The sequence below is a fragment of the Tenrec ecaudatus genome, chromosome 2 (assembly GCF_050624435.1).
Source record: "Tenrec ecaudatus isolate mTenEca1 chromosome 2, mTenEca1.hap1, whole genome shotgun sequence".
Taxonomy (NCBI): Eukaryota; Metazoa; Chordata; class Mammalia; order Afrosoricida; family Tenrecidae; genus Tenrec; species Tenrec ecaudatus.
The window spans coordinates 103,241,379-103,260,924 of record NC_134531.1 but is presented as its reverse complement, the minus strand read 5'-3'; the positions used below and the strand labels follow the sequence as shown (position 1 = coordinate 103,260,924).

Here is a 19,546-nt window from a genome sequence, read left to right as displayed (position 1 = left end):
AAAGAGAGAGAGAGAAGATGGAAGAGATGTAACCATGTGTGTATTTATAAACTCATATATCAAATATAAATATATAATAAATGTTTGTGTTTTTAGAGCATTTGCTTCACTTGTACTTAGTCATTGTAATATTTATGGATACATAGGCAATATAACATTGCAAATGACTTGTAGAATAAAGAATTCATAATTTTTTAAAAAATTGAAGATGGAAAAAATAAGATAATTGATAAGAATAGCACTAAATTGCAAATTGTAAAAATGGTTATAGTGTTCTGATATACAACAAAAGTAAATTCAGAGACTTATTAATTTCTAAAAATCACAAAAGTCCTATGATGGTGTTTTTTCAGTTACTGCTCTGGGGTTAATGTCTTTCTTATAGAAAATAATTTAGATTCTACACACCTGTGGCAACTGGGGGCTCTGTCGTCCAATCAGCGTCCACTGTCCATTTCGTAGTCTGTATCCACTTACTACCTTACCTATAAGAAAAACAAGCTGCACTCATTACCAGCAATACGTGGCATCAAGAAGAAAAAAGTCTACTTACTTTCCTATTTTAATAGTTGATCAAATTGGTCAGCATTTTCAGTGGTTTCACAATTGAGATCTAGTGATCTCCTATAATATTTGTCCTTTTGTGATCAGCTTATTTCACCCAGCCTAATGTTCTCCAGGACCATCATGAAGTAGCCTCGTCATTATAAACACTATCGCATTCTGAATAGAGCGCTTCTTTATCCATTTGTTCTCTGCTGGGAATTTAGACTGTCCCCATCTTCGTGCTACTGTGAGCAGAGCTGCATGAACATGGGTTTGTGAGCCTGTTGGTGCTATAACTCTTACTGTTTTACGATAGATACCTAGCAGAGGAATTCCAGGGTCGTGTATTATATGAGATCATGGTTATAAGAGAAAAAAAAGCCTCACAAAAACGAAAACAGGATAAAAACTTTCACACCAAACAGACCAGATGTTGGAAATTGACAGGTGTAGGTGGGAACGGAGAAAAGAGAAAGCCATGGGCTAGAGTGCTGATGGGAATTCCCTTAGTGACATGGACGACAGCAATGTGTCAGAGGGCGAAGGAAATCAAGGAACAGGGGGAGAGTCCGCTCCTATTGAATTTAAAGAGCTGAATATAAAGTTGATGATCTGAAATGAAATGAAAGTCCCCACTTAACTTACAATAAGATGTGTTACACACACACACACACACGACCTAATAACCCTCTAGAGCAGCTCTGGTGCCAACCCCAATGTCAGCAAGATGAGGCTTCCTACTCCCGTAGAGTAACAGTCTCAGAGACGCACAGAGGCAGTTCTACTCTGTCTTACGGGATCGGTATGAGTGTGAATCAACTTCATGACACTCATTTGCCTTTGGTTAGCAGTAACCCCCCCATGATGTGGCCTAACACACTGTAATCATTTCCATAATAGGATCTGCTAAGAGCAGCCAATCCATTATAAGATGATTAGGGTGAGTTGTAACGTCCAAACTCAGGTCATGGCCCTGATTCCAATTGAAGGGAGCTTTCCTCAGTGGGGTGGACCCTTGGAAAAGCTTCCTTTGGTTTTTCCTTGGTCTGTACCCTGTCTCTGGCTCCCTGACCTCTAGCTTGTTGGACTTGAGCCACAGAGCCTGCTATACTGCTGGCCAATCCTGGGACTTGTCAGAGGCCAGCACTCTGACCTGCTGACCTTGGCTTCGGTGCTTCTGTAGCCCTCAGCCTCTCTGCATTCTGTCCCTCAGTCCCTGCAGCTACTCCATTTAGGGGAAGCCTCCAGCCAACCTCTGCCTGACAATCACCACCGTGGAACCTGTCTGGTCTTGGTCTTGCCGGCTTCGGCAATTGTCTGAGCTAATTTCTTGGTATAAATTTCTATCTATATATACACACATAAATAAACTTCTCTGTTTTTGCTTCTCTAGAGAATCTGCCTAAGATACACATTTTAACATAAAATCTGAATATCTTTAGAAATCAAAACGCTGGGTCTCTTAATTGAGAAGAGTATTATAAAATAGCATTAAAATGTCAAGATAGTGTAAAAATTCTCTGTCATTCAAATAGATACTAGGTGAAATAAAATTTATATATTAAACTGATAGTGCCAGTTAGTATTTTTGTCATTTATCATTATAAGTATGTTTTAAAGCATACTTTTCATATTTAACATGCAGCTTAAAGTTCTTACCTAAGTGGTGAGTGTGAACTCTGTAGGCAAAGACATGCATTGGATAGTTTTTATAATGGCATGAAATGTCAGAATTCACCACTGTTAGAAATAAAAACAGAAAAAAAAGTCATGGTTCAATTAGAAAACTTTATACTTTAGGAAACGTAAGGACAGGATATTCATGAGATGCTAGACACTGCAGGTTTCTTATGCAAGGAACACACCGTCACTTACTTTGCTAAGATAAATTAAGAACCTCTACCCTCACATGATTATTTCATAGATAAATAACTACAGTCAAATAAAAAAACCCTGTTAGTAAAACCAGAAGTTAAAGACTGAGCCACTCATTTTTATTTTTAGAACAAAGAGATTTTAAAACATTTGAGTACAAACACCTACAGTGACTAGACTTATATACTTTCCTCCCACACAGCCTAGCATAATAGTTACATATAATAAATTAAAGATCATAAAATATTTACTAGTTAGTTAACTTTAAGATTCCTTCTCAACTCAAAAGAAGTATCCAATTATCGGTCATAATAATGTTCTCTGGAAGAACTCCAGACATACATGGGTAAGCCATATGACGTCATTCTAAAAACGGTTTTGCTACATTAGGGGCATCGGTTATTATTGTTATTTATTCTTCAGAGATGTGGAAGTAGGCCAAAGATATTTAAATTTAAAGACTGAATCACTGTTGTAACTGCTAGGCTCTTCATCTTGATTTTCTATGCTATACCTTATGCTTCTGTACATTATTTAGTTTGTCCTTTGCATCTAGGAAAAGGATCAATAATTGGTAAAATACTTACAAATTTATTCTTTAAATTTACCTCCCTCTGGGCTTCAATTCTTAGCATCATCACAAATGGGTAGAAAAGTAATAAAACAAATAGCTTGCAAAAATATCAAGACTGATTCTAAATCCAAGGATAATAAAGAAAAGGTCTGTTTTTCAGGGACTATAATTATTGGTTATTTCAAAAATTTATTTAAGAATACTAAAAATCTATTTCCATAGATTTGATAGTGGAGTAACGGTAAACTATAAAACACGATCGCCTACCTTTTTCTCCTGCTGGTATAACAGTGTCGACAGACATCATAAGGTACATGCCAGCAATCAAAGGCTGTCTGTAGAAAAAAATAATATTTTCTGAAATCTCTGAGTAACAATTGTCTTGTAAAAATAAGACATCTCAGGAGACGAGTCTGTAAATGATGATTCTTACACAAATTAAAAGGAAATGATATAGGAAATGAATATATTTTATTAAAAGTCATGCTCTTTCTTGAGCAAATAGCGACGTATTCATTTTTCTGACCTGGTGAATGTGGAAGACAACCTCTAAATGGCAATGCCTGACACCTGGCTCCACACTCCCATCCCCGTCCTCATCCTATATCATCTTTCTTAAATGTGGACCCGAGCGACTTATTCCTGGCGCACAAATTGTGATTACATGATGGCATAATGCTTTGGGAATTAAGTTTGACAAGACTCTGGCTTCTACCTTCTACAACCTCTCCTATTTGCTTGCTTGCTTGCTTTTAGCTGCGATGAGCGGTACGACTGAGAAGGCACGGGGCAAAGAACCAAGAGGACGATGGACTGAATCCTGCTGGCAACCACGTAAACAGTGGTGGAAACTACTGCAGCTCCCTACAAACTACTGAGCACGGCGGTGAGATGACAACCCAACCCAATTGCATACAGATTCCTGACCGCAGAAAAATATGAAATGATCAATGCTTGTGCTTTTAAGCCACTAAGGTTAAGGTAATTTCTTATGTAGCAGTAAATGGCTAATACTGTAAAATTTCCACTTGTAAGTTCTCAAAGGTCTTATCCTTGTCATTAATCTTGACTAACTGAAAGGACTTACGGCAGACGCGTGAGATGTAAGGACACACCAGAACAGTCTTTGTGATTATCTGAAAATACAAACACATACAAAAGACACATGTCAAATATGAAAATGTGGAAAAGGCCTTTCAAACAAATAAAAATTAGTTCTCCCTCTTTTGAAAATATCAATACTAAATAAAATTAAGTTTCATTTTTGTGGTTTCTATTTTTACAGCGTGCTTTCATATTAATAACTATAATTTTTAGTATAGCAATCATATCACACTATCATATAAAGCCATGGGTAGTATTTCAAATGACTATTTCCCACACATACTAGGTGCTTGCTGCAAGCCCACAGCAGGAAACGGCCGCTAACCTCCATGCTTTAGCCATAGTCCAAACCCAGAAGCGCTGGTGGAATATGGGGCTGTTCCAAAGGTTCTACACAACTCCCACTGGCATGGAATCAATGATGACATGTAGCTCCCCTCTGGACAGGGCAGAACTGCCCATCTTCCTCGGGAGAATCGGCTATTGGTTTCCAACTGCTGACCTTGCTAACTTTGTGGCTAGCAGCCGAGCACACACTCTCTATGCCACAGGGACGCTGAAAAAAATTAAGTGACCCACAATTTTGGCTTTTGATGTATTATTATTATTAGAAAATCTACACTCTCAAATTTATGTATGAGAATCGCTTCATTCCTACTTTCTAAAATGGAACCATGATTCTCATTTTTTTAAAGCTGAAAGCCTGGGTAAATCTTCATTTTTGAGGGCTAAGAACACTTCAGTGATATCTTTAAAATCCTCTCTCTTCCATCTTCTGAAGTTTTCCAGTCAAAAATAAGGCATGAATTACATAACACTTATCCAAATTATATCCCAACCGAACCTGCTAACTCCTCAGCATAGTATACTAATATACTTACTCATATACCTATTTACTACATGGTAAATTCTTCCTATTTAATATTTTAAGTTATTGTAAATACTGTGAGAGTGACATTTAGTCATATTTGCCACCATTTTATATTTTAAATCAGAAGTTTATGGAGTAAAATAATCTATAATCAGATACATTCTTTATATTATGCTCAATCTGTATGCTATATGGTTGTATCAAATGTTTAGTAAATATCAAAAATGTTTATGTTACTATTGAAAAAAATTCTGAAATTTAAAAGGTAGATTCAGTATATCTTAAAGTAAATATGTATCTCATGATGAGTTTGCTTTTATTGAAACAATTCTGATGGATATGTGTGTGAGACTGGTAGGTTTATACTGGAAGTCAGGAAGTAACATGTGCTCAGGAATAGCAGCTGCTGGGGCCCCTTGACCAGGAATTTGTCTTTCTGTTGTTATTGTCATGAAGGAGACATAAAGAAAATACAATAACTGGGAACCTAAATAACACCTAAGGATTTTGTTCTACCAAACATAAGGCATCTTCTCACTGCCATCAACTCAATTCTGACTCCGAATTTCACTTGTAACTCTTCACAGGAGTAGAAATCCTTAACTTGCTCCAGCAGAGAGGCTGGTGGTTTCGAACTGCTGACAGTGTAGTTAGCAGCTCATTGCATATCCACTAAGCTACCAGGGCTTCCCTTACAACAGATGCAGTAACAAATAATATTGAATACTCTGATAATAGAATAAAAAATAATTTCTCTGTATGGCATTGATTTTGATCTTCCAAAGATAGTACAAGAATAAATTAGATGACAAACATTTTACATTTGATTTAAGTTTTACAAAGCAATCTCTAGCTAAATCCCAAAACAACATCACTGTAAAACTAGTTCTTGTGACATTTCCCCTTAATTTCATAAATTATAAATGAGCTTTAAAGAAATACAGTATAGTAAAGACGTGGAGGGTTCAAAAAGTTCATGGAAAAATTTTATTATATTTTAGTTCTATTTTTCCACAAACTTTTTAAAGTCCTTTTATAGTGACCACAAGCTTGGTTTATATTTTGCCTATGCTATCAAACATAGAAACGATAATTCAAAGTAGCTTAAAACTTATTTCAAATATTTGACTTAGCTTTTCCAAAGGTACTGAATATTATTTAGTCCATAATATAACCTAGTCTGCACTACTTCAAAAATAATTAGCTAATGACCTTATTCAGAATCATGTAATATTCCCAGTGACCAAAAGAGAATGATGGAGAGATGACCGGCTTAAAATCACATGAATTCTAAATCCTAGAGCACATTATCAACTTAATTACTGTTGAGAAATATTACTCATGTGTACAATAAACAGCATACCTAACTTAGAAGGTTATTGTAAAGCATGGTATTCATTTATTCGGTTAGTATTTATTGTACAATTACCATATTCTAGGCACTGTTCTATACACTGTAGGTACAATCAAAACTAATATTCCATTTTCAAGTTCCATGTTGCGCATCTAACCACAAGGTTAGAACTGACCAGTTGATCTCATGGAGAAGGGAGAGGATTTCTGTTCAAGTAACGATTTGCAGCCTAGAGAGCCCAATGGGGAAGGTCTACTCTGTGTTCTAAGGTCAGTGTGAATCGGCATTACCCTGACGGCAGTGCCTGTTGGTTTGGTTTTGGTTTGCTCTAGTGGCGCACACGCGTCAGTGGGAGTGGTAGGGCAGGATCGGTCGGCAAAAGCAAAGAACCAAAGAAGGTAAGGCTACATAGCGAACTTGAGGGGAAGAACCCAACAGGCTAGCGTGACAGTAGATGGGTGTTCTGTGGTCACAGAGACCTTGATAAGAAAGAGGAGAGACATTCATCAGAAAGAGGAGCCATCAGAAGATCAGGGTAAAGCCTTTGAGACTGAAAGAAGGCCTCTCAAGAGGAACGTGGCGGGTGGTACACCGAAGGCAGGCCAGGAGGAAGGAGTAAGGGGACCAGGGACTGAGGTAACAGGGACTGAGAAGATGAACAAGGCAGGCATGGGATGTGCGGGGTTGGGGTTTTATTCTCTGTCAGCAAGAAACTATCGACAGTTTTAAGCAACGGTGTAACCGGTTCATATTAAGTACTTAGCAGAGTACATTTTAAAACTGAATTTCAGTTTTCAGAGTTTTGCATTTTAAGTGTAGAACACCAGAAGGGAGTTCTCGCCACTCCTCAGACAATGTACAACTAAGCAGAGCTCAATGTGCACGATGAACTGTCTTTTCGTTTTTCATTACATTTTAATATTGAAAGAATCCAGTAAATCACATTTTGGTCTCTAGTACACAATGTGGTTGATCATTATTAATCATGACTTAACAAAAATAAAGTGGGATAAATTAATAAATGAATACACTTCTGGAGGTATTGAAGCACTTTATCTTTAAGCTGAAATCTGCCACCAAATCCATAATAGCAGGGATTTTATTAACAAAATAATTCTACCCATTGACAGATTTATCCTTTTATTAAATAATGTTCTTTATTAAACTTTCAGATAGAATATTTTTACACTCAAAGAAAAGCACAAGAATAAAAGACTTTAAGCATGAAGTTATACGTAACGACACTGAAGTTCTCTCTCAATCAATAATAGCCATTGTTCTATATCCACGTGCTCCCCTCTTTAGAGATTTAAAGGGGCCTTGATGGTTCAGTGAGCCAAGCACCGACTGCTAATCACAAAATCAGCGATTCAAACGCATGAGCCGCTCAAGGAAGAGATGAGAGAATTTGCTCCCACAAACACCTACAGTTTCCGAAACCCAAAGGAATCATTTATGTTGCTATATATATCGAGGGTCCCTAGGAGTGCGAATCAACCCCACGGGAGCGGCTTGGATTTGTTTCTGAAAACTTTAAACGGAGTCCCGCCGTCACCATGCCGTTCCCACTCCTGCAAAGGCAGCACAGCCCCGGACTCCCTACAACGACATGCAGTTAATCAACTACATGTTACATCCTTCAACAAAGTCATGAACATCACAAAGCTAATCACACTGAAAAAAGAGTAGTAATTTGAGATGATTGGTATTTCAGAGAAAAAAATACTAAGCTTCTGACTAGGAATTATAATGATATATGGAAAAAATGAATTTTTATCTTAGAGAATATGCTTAACATATGAACAGAGGGTGGTAAATACATATTGATCCATGGAAAAAGGTTTGATTAATTTAAAATAAGCTTCAGAAATGAAAAAATACAGAAGGAAAATTAAGTAAAGGCATATTTAAACAGTATATTAACATTAAGTAATAGCCAATTGGATCTATTTACAGCAATTTTATCGGATTAATATGATCTATTGAATCAATAGGAAAAGCTAGTTTTACATTATATGGGGTGACACTGGGAAGCTAACCACAAGGTCAGCAGTTTGAACCCACCAGCTGGTCACAAGAACAAAGATAAAGCTTTCTTCTCCCATAAAGCTTTACAGCTTCTGAAACCCCAGCGAGCAATTCTACTCTGCTCTGTAGGGTAATTATGAGTTAGAATTTGCTAGAGAGTCGGGAGTTTGCATGGTGTGTGTGTGTGTGTGTGTGTGTGTAGACAGAACACTTTAAATTATTGATAATGCTTCTGTTATAATCATTATCGAGCCCTGGAGTGGTATAACTAGAATGCAGTGAGAGTCTTGAAAATTCTATTATTTAGTATTCAATACACAGCTATGAGACCTGGTGACATGGTACATGAGCACTCAACTGCTAAGCAAAAGGTCCGAACTTTGAGCCTGGTCATCGCTCCAAGGGAGAAAAATGTGGCAGTCACCTTCCACAGCTTTGGAAACTCTATGGGGCAGTGCCATGTCGTCCGATAGGGTCACCGTGGGTATGGGTGAGATTCAACATCAACGAGGATTTATTGGGTAAAAATACATTTTAACAAGGACATTTTGATTAAGCAACATTTGAAATCAAGTTATCTCAAAGTGACCAAAATATAACTTTGCGTATTACTGAAGCTTGTAATTTATATATTCACTTAAAAAATAAAATCATTATTTTAAAGGAACTGCGATATCTTCTGCTACAACTTTATTACTACAACGTGACCCGCAGAGGCCATATGCTTGTAAATACCCACAGTGAGAAATCCCAGCAGGAGCAACTTGAACTTCCTTAAATAAGGCAGTCTAGGGGCTTGCAAGGCTCCTGAATCCACAGCTGCTGCTATCTAGCAGGTGGTAGCTTTGGTAAGAAACATATTTCAACTTAGTGTTTGTTCTGACCTTCTAGCTCCAACATGATCCTTGCCACAATGATATAGTATTATTTCCATAACCCTACACTGATCTTACTTCTGGTGAACTCAGAAACTCAGCTAGTTTTGCATAGTTTCTTGATGATTTGCAGTGTGCTCTGACTATTCGGTGTCCCCTTCAGGTGAAACACAGTACTTGGGCCACAAGGTATGAAGCCTCATAAGGATTCTTTCATGTCCATTCACTGTTGTTAGGTGCTGTCAAAGTCTGCCTCTGAGCTGCATCGTCATCAACACGGGGGCACGTAACATAGGCACCTCTGCTAATATTTACTCCGTAAATTAAAAAAAACAAAGCCAGAAATAAAACAGTTATGAAATGTGTAGAGAATGAATATCAAAATCAAATGCTGGCTGAAAATAGGCTGCTCAGAAAAGATTGCGTAACTAGAGTACAAGAGCAAAGAGAGAGAAGACAAGAACACCGGGAGAGAAGCTAACCATGGGTAAAAAACCTGAGAAATGGAACTCTATTACTTAAAAAAGATGGGAACAATAAATAAGTTTTAAAAGGCTCAAAGTTACAGAATTGACTTTGTCTGGAAGTGATCCCAATGAATATTTCATTATAAATATTGTATTTTTCTTTCTTTAAAAAATCATTTTATTGGGGCTCGTACAACTCTTATCACAATCCATACATGTATCCATTGTGTCAAGCACATTTGTTGACATCATCATGCTCAAAACATTTGCTTTCTACTTGTGCCCTTAATATCAGCTCCTCATTTTCCCCTCACCTTGCCTGCTCCCCCTCCCTCATGAACCCTTGATGATTTATAAATTATTATTTTGTCATTTCTTACAATATCAGACGTCTCCCTTCACCCACTTTTCTATTGTTTGTCCCCCAGGGAGGAGGTTATAGGTAGATTCTTGTAATTGGTTCCCCCTTTCTACCCCACCTTCCCTCTACCTTCTCGGTATTGCCACTATCACCACTGGTTCTAAAGGGATCATCTCTCCTAGATTCCCTGTGACTCCAGTTCCTATCTGGAGCAGTACACATCCTCTGGTCTAGCCCGATTTGTAAGATAGAATTGGGATCATGATAGTGGGCGGCAGGGTGGAGGAAGCATTTAGGAACGAGAGGAAAGTTGTTTGTTTCATCGTTGCCACACTGCACCCTGACTGGCTCGTCTCCTCCCGGAGACCCTTCTGTAAGGGGATGTCCAGTTTCATAGAGATGGCTTTGGGTCTTCACTGTGCACCCCCCTTCATTCACAATGATATGATTTTTGGTTCTTTTATGCCTGATACCTGATTCCTTTGAAACCTCATGAACACACAGGCTGGTGTGCTTCTTCCATGTGGGCTTTGCTGCTTTTGAGCTAGATGGCCGCTTGTTTATCTTTAAGCCTTTAAGACCCCAGATGCTATATTTTTTGATAGCTGGGCACCATCAGCTTTATTCACCATATTTGCTTATGTACCCATTTGTCCTTGGGGATCGTATGGGGAAGGTGAGCACACAATGATAGCTATGGTATTTTTCTATGTGTAAAGTTTTCAGGTAGAATGTCTGGAATTAATCTGTGTATTTTGGTTGTACACAGGTAATTGCCCATAGTGCCTTACCACCTTCTCATTTTGTTACTCTATAAGGCTCTCTGAATTCCTTTGTCTGCACAGAATGGAATCTAAAATGTTATGTATTTAGTTAATCCTCGGCACATCAGTCAGTACCGCCAGGATTCGGTTCCAGCTCGCAGTGATCCCATGTGTGCGGAGTAGAAATGCTTCATGGGGCTTTTAAGGCTTTGAGCTTTTGGAAGCAGATGGTACAGCTTATGTGAGGTGCCTCAGGGTGGCTTTAAACTGTCAACCTTTTGGCTGGTAGTTGAACACAACTATTTGCACAGCCCTGAGACTCTAGGGTTGTTCACACTCAGTTATCATTGGAAAGAAAAGCAGTTCAAACCTACCACGAAGCACCCTGAAAATAAAGCCTGCCAGTCTGCTGAAAGTCACAGCCTTGAAGATCGTGTGCGTGGAGAAGCACAACTCTGCACACAGGGCTCACTGTGGGCTGGACTCTGATCCTGACCACAAGCTGGACTCAAGTCGATGGCAACGAACAACACAAGGGCACCCGAGCTAAGTAAAGACTGTAGCGTTCTGCTCGGAGCAGAGGAACACTGACCAGCATCAGCTGTTATTTTCCCGATGGCAGAATTAAAACTGCACATTAATATTTTATGTGTTTCCATAGCCATGGATTGGATTTCTTTGATTAAAGACATCAAGACATGTCAAGTTTCTCCAACCAAATACATAAATAGGCCTGGGAGAAGGGGAAAAAATATGAGAATACCAGAGAAGTAAATAGCTAATTCTAAAATGGGACAATTTATCACTACGAGAATGACTGACCCGGGAGGGTTTAACTAAGTACATAAACAACAGAATCATCATTATCTTAATCAAACATAAACACCATGGCCTTACAACCATAAAATTTCGGTGTTAGAGGGCATAGGGCCATGAAGAAATGGATACTGTATTGTTTCAAGGTTCCTAATGCTTTCAGGAAGCCCTGGTGGCACAGAGGTTGCCCATTGTGTTGCTAACCACAAGGTCAGCAGTTCAAAACCATTAACTGCTCTGTGGGAGAAAAATGTGGCTTTTTACGTCTGTAACGTTACAGTCTCGGAAACCCACAGGGGCAGTTCTACCCTGTCCTATAGAGTTGCTAAGAGATAGAAGTGATTGGACAGCAGGGAGTTAAGTTTGGCTAGATCAATAATGTTTTTTCCTTTCTTAGGAGCTCTGACCTAGAAGTCACTTCAACTAATGGTATGTATGTTAGACAGGGTTCTCTAGAGAGAAAAAACCAGATTGCTAGTAATTATATATATGGATATATAGATAGATAGATAACACAAGAAATGAACTGTTAAGTTATATACAGATAGATAGATAGATATGCAATACAAGAAATGAACAGTTACATTATAAAGCAGTACAAATGGCTCAGTGCGACTCACTCCTGTGAGAGAGTGGTGAGACACTAGCAGTCCTTTAAGTCTTGGGGGCCACCAGTGAGTCCTCTGTAGAGAGAGAGAGCTAGCCTATCCCAGCACAGGCAGCAAACAGCAAGGCAGGTCACCAACTGTCAGTCCCCAGCTCCAGAGATGTACATTCCAATCATATGGTCTTAAAGGGACCTCAACTTTCAGCGACACAGTCCACTGGCTAGGCATCCCACAGGTAGTGTAGCCTGTAAATTGAGGCACAGAACAAGCAAGGCAGCCACACACCGGTCTGATGATCAAAGAGCGAGAGACAAGAAAGGCGAGGCTCACTGAGCCATTTATCTCTCTGCCCTTCAATTAACCCCAGGCTGGCACAATAAACTAACTATCTCAGTATGCTTGTAGGAAAGAAGAGAAGTGTTTTAAAAATGTTAATATTGAAATTCTGTCTTGTCTGTAAAACTGTCATCCTGAGTAGATCCTGATAGTTCCCCTTTCGAGATAGCTGCATGTGTTGGTCTTTTTGCTCCAAAGTAAATCTGTTCTGTCCTTAGGCCCTAGGTTTCCCCTCCCTATAAGCTATACTGGTGAATATGCAACTGTAGCTATTTGCTCGCTCACTCACTCAGTCACTCACTCCCATCAAATCCATTCCGACTGACAGTGAGCCTATGGATAGGATGGAAGTGCATATTTGGATTTCTGATGCTGTAAATCTTTATTCAGGGAGCCCTGGGAGCATAGTGGTTATGTTTTGGGCCACTAACTGCAAGGTCAGCAGTTTAAAATCACAAGCAGGTCTGAGGAAAACAGCTTACTCCTGTAACTATCAGAAACACATAGGAGCAGTTCTACTTTGTCCTATAAGGTTACTGTCAATCAGCATTGACTTGCTGGCAGTGAGTTATAGAGGTTTTTTGTTTGTTTGTTCTTTGAAATCTTCATGTGAGCAAGAAGTCTCATTTTCAACCCATACAGCAGCTGGTGGCTTTGAACTGCTGACTTTATGTAGCAATCCAATTCTTCCTCGACAGTGCCACCAGTGCTCTGAAAGATGTGTGTCTCTACAGCACAGAACCCAAAACATCTCTATTAAAGGAGCCTTCATGACTGTTAAGATTTAATGATTTCAAGATACGGAGATGAAAGTCTATTCACTAAATATACAACCAAGGGACATTGTGAAGGATACTCTATGATATGTCAACATAATTTGTAACAACGTAACAGAGGCAATTGTGATAGTGAAGACATTAAGAGTATAAGAGTTAACAGAATATTTTAAGAAAAGTATTGTAAAATAGCAATGGTAATGCCTCAGATGCACGTGATTGAACAGAGCAGTCCCGTGCTGTTCGTGGTGCAGTGGTAAACCTGTTCTGCTACTAAAGAGAAGCCCGATAGAGGCAGGAAAGCGAATTTTGAGACATTGGGTGAGACTTGAAAATAGCAATCAATCAGAATCTAATCTTGAGCAAGATGAGAACTGGATGACTAGTCCACGAGGGTCTCAGCTTGCCTTTTTTGAGAAATTGCTGTCTTCTGCTTAGGCAGAGATGGACACCCACAATGGGATACTTTGTCCAATATACAGACTGGTAGAATTTCAGAGTTGAGAGGAACCTGAGAGATGATGAAGTTCAACTCTTGTACTTTACAGATAGGAAAAAGAAGAGGAGACAGTCTAAAGGTGCCACCAAAAATAATTCCGCTAGCTGGTGGTAAACCTGGGTCTAATTCTTCAATCTTAATGTAACCTTGTAAGCCTTGTTTACTGCAAGAGAAGTTGTATTTCTTAGAGATTTCCAAAACATCTTATCTATGAAATATCCTGGAGGGATGAAAAAGGATAAAAGGAATCAAGCACAAATAGATAATGAGTGGTACTTAGGAATGCCCACTTAAGCAGGAAGTTCATTTCTCTTAATGGGAAGTGAATGCTTGGGATATGAGGTTATCCATCCCAAACTCTTTAGCTTGCTTTTCTAATAATAGCTTGTAGTTCCTGCTTGGATTCATAGTTAAGTAGTAAAGCAAGTATGTGGAATAATGCACGATAATAACCTATTACATTTTAGGTCCATAGAAGTCTGCTGGTCTCTCCTGATTTTTCCCTCTAGAGATAGTCCTCTCCATTTGAAGAGCTTATTTTGTCCTGGTTATTTCCTGCTTCAGTAAAAGGACAGGTTAACCATTGTTCCTGAGGGAACCAATGCATTATTATAAATTACATCCCACTCATTGGAAGAACCCTTCAGAAAGACAGTTGTGGATTGATAACTACTACAAGCTCCCAGGAAGGTAATGAAGATCTGGGATAAGGCACACCCATTATCTACTATCCCAAACCACAGTTTTGGATAATGGATTTTTTCTTTATGGAATTCCTGAATAGGCAGGCCCAGACCACTCCACATCTCAGGAAAAATGAGCTAACATCTTAAATAATGAACCTGCACTTAGAAAAATTAGAAGCCAACAAAATGTATCAAAGTATTATCTAAACTTTATCAAATCCTCCTACTCAAATATATATGTTGCATATAACTTGAAGACTACCTTCTCTACTTTCTGTTTTGAACAAAAAAACTAAATATATCAAGGATCTCATAATGAACATCAATAATCTTCCAAGAACAATTTTATACAAGATCCCTAGCTGGTACAAATAGTTTGCACTTGACTCTTAAACTTAATGTTGTCAGTTCAAATGCACCCAAAAGAACTGTGAAAGAAAGAAAGGCCCCGACCTGCTTCCATTAAGATCAAAGCCAAAACAACAATCAGCCACCAGCCCATGGGATGGTTTTACTCGACAATACATAGGATCGGCTGAGTTCAAATCAATCAGACAGCAACTCACAGCAAGACACGCACATAGACACTACAATAACTATAAATGCTTAACTAAAAGAACAGTAGTTTTCAAAACCCAACAGCTGTTCCACAGGAGAAGAGATCCGAGGTTCTGTTTGCATAATGATTTCAGCGCAGGATACCCTGGAAGACAGTTGTACGTTTTCTAGGGAGGCTGCTATGAATCTGGAATCAGCTCTATGGCACACACAACATCGTCATAACTATTGACTGCGAAGCTAACTTGATCTTTACCTTACGGCTGATTCTTTGCTCTAAATTAACAACATTACGTTTTAAATCAGACGGATGATGTTTCAGGGAGAGAAAACCCTGGCTCCCAAGGTGACAAAGAGTCTGGAGTCGGAAGTCACACAAAGACACATTTCGAAAGTCAGGGAAAACCTCACAGAATCAGCATTCCTTAGGAAAGGGAAGAATACTGTCTTTCAACAGCCAGTTTCTAGTGTTGGAATTAATTTTTTAAAAAAGTTATTTTGGTACAGTTGGCAGCTGGGCCATGTAGCTGTATAGAAAGGTTATTTATAAACATCGAGACCTTTCAGCAGACGTGGACGCATGCAGGAGAAACAAACAGGAAAGGAGCCAGTCTCTGGGCACAGCGACCCAGCATGTCCACTCACCCTGGTCCCAGGCTCACGGAACCCACCATGCAACTCCTTGCTCGGTTGGGAGCTCTATATCATTCTGGATGATAAAATTGGCCCTATAGTCGCCTGATTATAAATGCAGGCCATCAACTCACTAATAAAGTGACCACTGAAATTAACTAGAACATGACTGTTCACTTTGTAACTTTAGAACAAAATATCCACAACAAATCTGAGTGCACAAACACTCCTCTGGCGTGGACACAGGTCTCTGCTGAGCATACTCTCAGATCACCTGGGCTCTCTGCTCAGGATACTTTGCTAAAAACAGTTCCTATTCCAAAGCACCGACACTTTGAGCTGTCGCGGCAACCGTGCAGCCGCTGCTTAGCAAGGGAAACTGAATAGGGACACTGTTAACACAGGCCACCAGCTGCACAGAGGTTTTCTGGGAGGCTGCTGAAAGCTGGCTTAGCAGACAAGCTTCAGTGCTAAATGTGCGCTATAGGGAAAAAAATCTTCAAAAAAGAATCCCTTTGGAAGCTGTCAGGCAGTGAGTTGGCCTTTTTTGATTTTGTATTCACTGCTATTGGGACTAGAAATTACCAGCTTCCATTTGTCCTGTGGCAAGGAAGAGAAAATGCATTTATCCATCCTGCAGGAAGGCGACTTTCACAACTGATGGCCTGTGCTGGTCCCCAAAGAGATCAAATGGAAGGCAAGCAGCGGGCTCACCAGCCTGCCTTCATCATCCTTTGTGTGTGCAGGATGTTAGCACGCGACTAACGTCAGCGCACTTTCCTGTTTCCGTCTGCTATGAATGCAAGAGGGATGGGGGTGGTGGCGGGGTGGGGGGGGCTACAATGAAGCTCCTGATTTCCACCGCCTCGCTCACAGTTAAAAAAAACCTACTCAGGCACACTTCTAAGTGGGGGGTAGGGTGGAATTAAAAGAACTTAAAATAAAAAGCCAACACACTAACTCTAGAGAATAAAATATATTTTAAAATTTAGGGCCGTCAGACTTTTGACTGAATCCTGAACAGGTTCTTGAGCTATGACTTACAAGGAAATCCAAAAGTCACAAGTGTACAGGCCTATGAGTGTCCAAAATTCAGCACAGCCGGGACTCAGAACAAGTCAGACGCTCTTTGCCGGTATCACGTCCTTGAGGTGTTTTCACTTTAAAAATTTATATTCATCTGTATGCCATATTTCAACATTTATTTACGCTTCTGAAGATGGTGTCTTTTGGCAAAAAACACACATATTTAACACAGTTAGCTAACACATTAGCTGTGGGGTCTTTGCATAAATGATTTTATATATTCTACATGGTTAGTGTAAATCTTTATTCATAAAATTTATTTTTACTTATAGCCAAATGTCCAATTAATCACTTTTATTTTTGCAGCTTGTTCTTAAATATGTATTTTTGAATCATCTTGTTAATATGCATTTCCTTCTGAAATAATGACCTAAAATTCCCATTCTAATTCCCAAAGTATTTTTGTTCTTATCACAACCTGCAAAAAAGCCCAGGACCAAAGAAATCGATAAAACAAACCATGGAATAAAAAGGTACCTTCAAACAGTTTTGATAAAAGAAATGCTTTTAAATACAAACTAAAATTCAAATCCACAAACATCTCTTTCAAACTGATCCCTTAAGAATTTTTGAATTACCTTAGAATGTTTCTTATATATAAAAGGTTTAAACTCCATCTTTTTGAGAATCCCAACTGTTTTGTGAAATAAAGTATTTCCTTTTTGTTAATGCAACACTTTGAAATGATTCCAAAGGATAAACAAAGACAGAGAATCAGCAAGTCATCATATCTTGTTTTGAAAACAAGATACTTCTATAAAAGTTGTCAATTTATTTGGAATATGTGTTTTTGGAAGCTCAACATAACATTAATGACAATATCTCTGTCAACTTTAAATAGTATTGTGCTTTGATACTGCTATGAAAAAAATTCCAAAGCATCTAATTTACATATAATTATGTGTGCATGTAGTCCTTGGTATTAATTAGGGAATACACTCAGAACATTATAGCTCATAAATTTGATTTAGCATTATTTTCAGTCACTCAATATTTTTCTGTTGTAATGTTATAAGAATTAATAAAGCGATGTTTATAAAGCACTTTGAAATGAAAAGTACTATGTAAATGTTAAGTATCAAAGTATCATTACTACATTAATGGAAAGGTGTTGAAATCCCTTGGTGACCCAACTCTATCTCTAATTTTCCATATACTATAAGCAAGTCCTAGAACCTAATAGATCAAATGTCACTGTGGAAAATCTGTGGTTTCTGAGATGATCTTACTCTAGTTCAGTTATTAACAGATATTAGTGAATACCTTTTGGGCAGAGAAGCTATGTTAATATGTTGACAATTATTCAACAAGATATGAAAAAGAATGTTGCATCAGGATTGGAGGAGGGCTTATTAACAATTTCTGATATACAGACATATAACCTTGCTTGCTGAAATCAGGGAAAATTTGAAGCACATACTAATGAAGATCTTCCATAGATATTGTAAAGAAATCCATGTAAAGAAAATAAAAATCTGCACAACAGATAACATCACAATAAATGGAGAAAAGATAGAAGTCAATTATTTTATTTTACTTAGGTCCACAATCAATGCTCAAGGCAGTAGCAGTCAGGAAATCAAATAAAAATTTGTAACAGACTTCATTAAAGTCTTAAACAAAAATAATAACAACAAAAACTCTCCCTCACTGCCATTGGGTCAATTCTGACTCACAGCAACCTCTAGGATAGACTAGAAATGGTTCTGTGGGTTGTGATACCATAATGCATCTTTCTCCTAATTGAAAGGTCAAAGAGCAAAAAATGTCACCCAGAGGACAAAGGGGGTACCTCATCCAACCCATGGTATTTTATATGGCTAAATATGCATATGAAAACTGCAATGGATGCAGAATAATAGAGAAGAAATGCTACATTTAGCTTTGGGTGTTGGTGAAAACATTGAGAGTATGATGAACTACCCAAATAATTAACAACTAGGTCTTGAAGAAGGTCCCTGAAAAGGGAGGGGAGGGAGACTTGGTTTCACATACTTCGGACATGTTATCAGTCTCTGCATTCTCGGGGGAGACTAGTCCCTGGAAAGGACATCATACTTGGCAAAATAGAGGGTCGTCTAAAAAGAGGAGGGTACCCAAACAGAGGGACTGACGCAGTGGATGCAGCAATGGGCTCAAATGTCACACCCACGATAAGGATGGCACCAGCCAGGCTGGATTTTGCTCTGCTGTCCCTAGGGGGACGGCTTCAGAACCATCTCAATGGCACCCAGCAGTGACCACAACCAGAACACCACGTAGGTATGTATGCCCTCTGTGTTCTTGGTGTTAATTATAGGTCTCAGTATGCCCCAGTTTAAGCCTCCATAGAAGGCTCAAAGCTGCCCAATGGATATGTAGAGGATTCCAATTTGAGACTTTTTGTGTGGAACTAAATATTAGAATGTATATAAAATGCTAGAAAGGACCTGCCTATGACAAATTAAAGAATTAGACTTTAAAATAATTTAAAGAATTAGAAACAAAAACCCCACAAAACAACTCTGGTTCTTCTACAGCCTATCAACATGGATATAGCTAATATGAAACAATGAGCAACCAGATCCTACAATAAGAGAAACAAATACAACTCTCCAGTTAAATATTATATCACCCTACACGCTTTGGCCAGATGCACACGGAACATCTGCAAAGAAATGGGTTCGGATAGCTGTGAGAGCAAAGGGAGAAGACTCTTGAGGATTTCTGGCGACGGAAAGAATTAGAAT

General features: G+C 38.7%; 1 protein-coding gene across 16 annotated transcripts in view; it reads right to left on the bottom strand.

The window, feature by feature from the left end:
• PAM (peptidylglycine alpha-amidating monooxygenase) overlaps positions 1–19,546 on the bottom strand; it is a 202,716-nt gene that overhangs the window by 81,184 nt on the left and 101,986 nt on the right. For all 16 annotated transcript variants that reach the window (XM_075541314.1, XM_075541315.1, XM_075541318.1 and 13 more), the window contains exons 7-10: positions 4,083–4,131; positions 3,263–3,330; positions 2,206–2,286; positions 409–485 (exon numbers count right to left, since the gene is read on the bottom strand). In XM_075541314.1, coding sequence (XP_075397429.1) covers positions 409–485; positions 2,206–2,286; positions 3,263–3,330; positions 4,083–4,131 — 275 coding nt within the window. The remainder of the gene's footprint in view (positions 1–408; positions 486–2,205; positions 2,287–3,262; positions 3,331–4,082; positions 4,132–19,546) is intronic.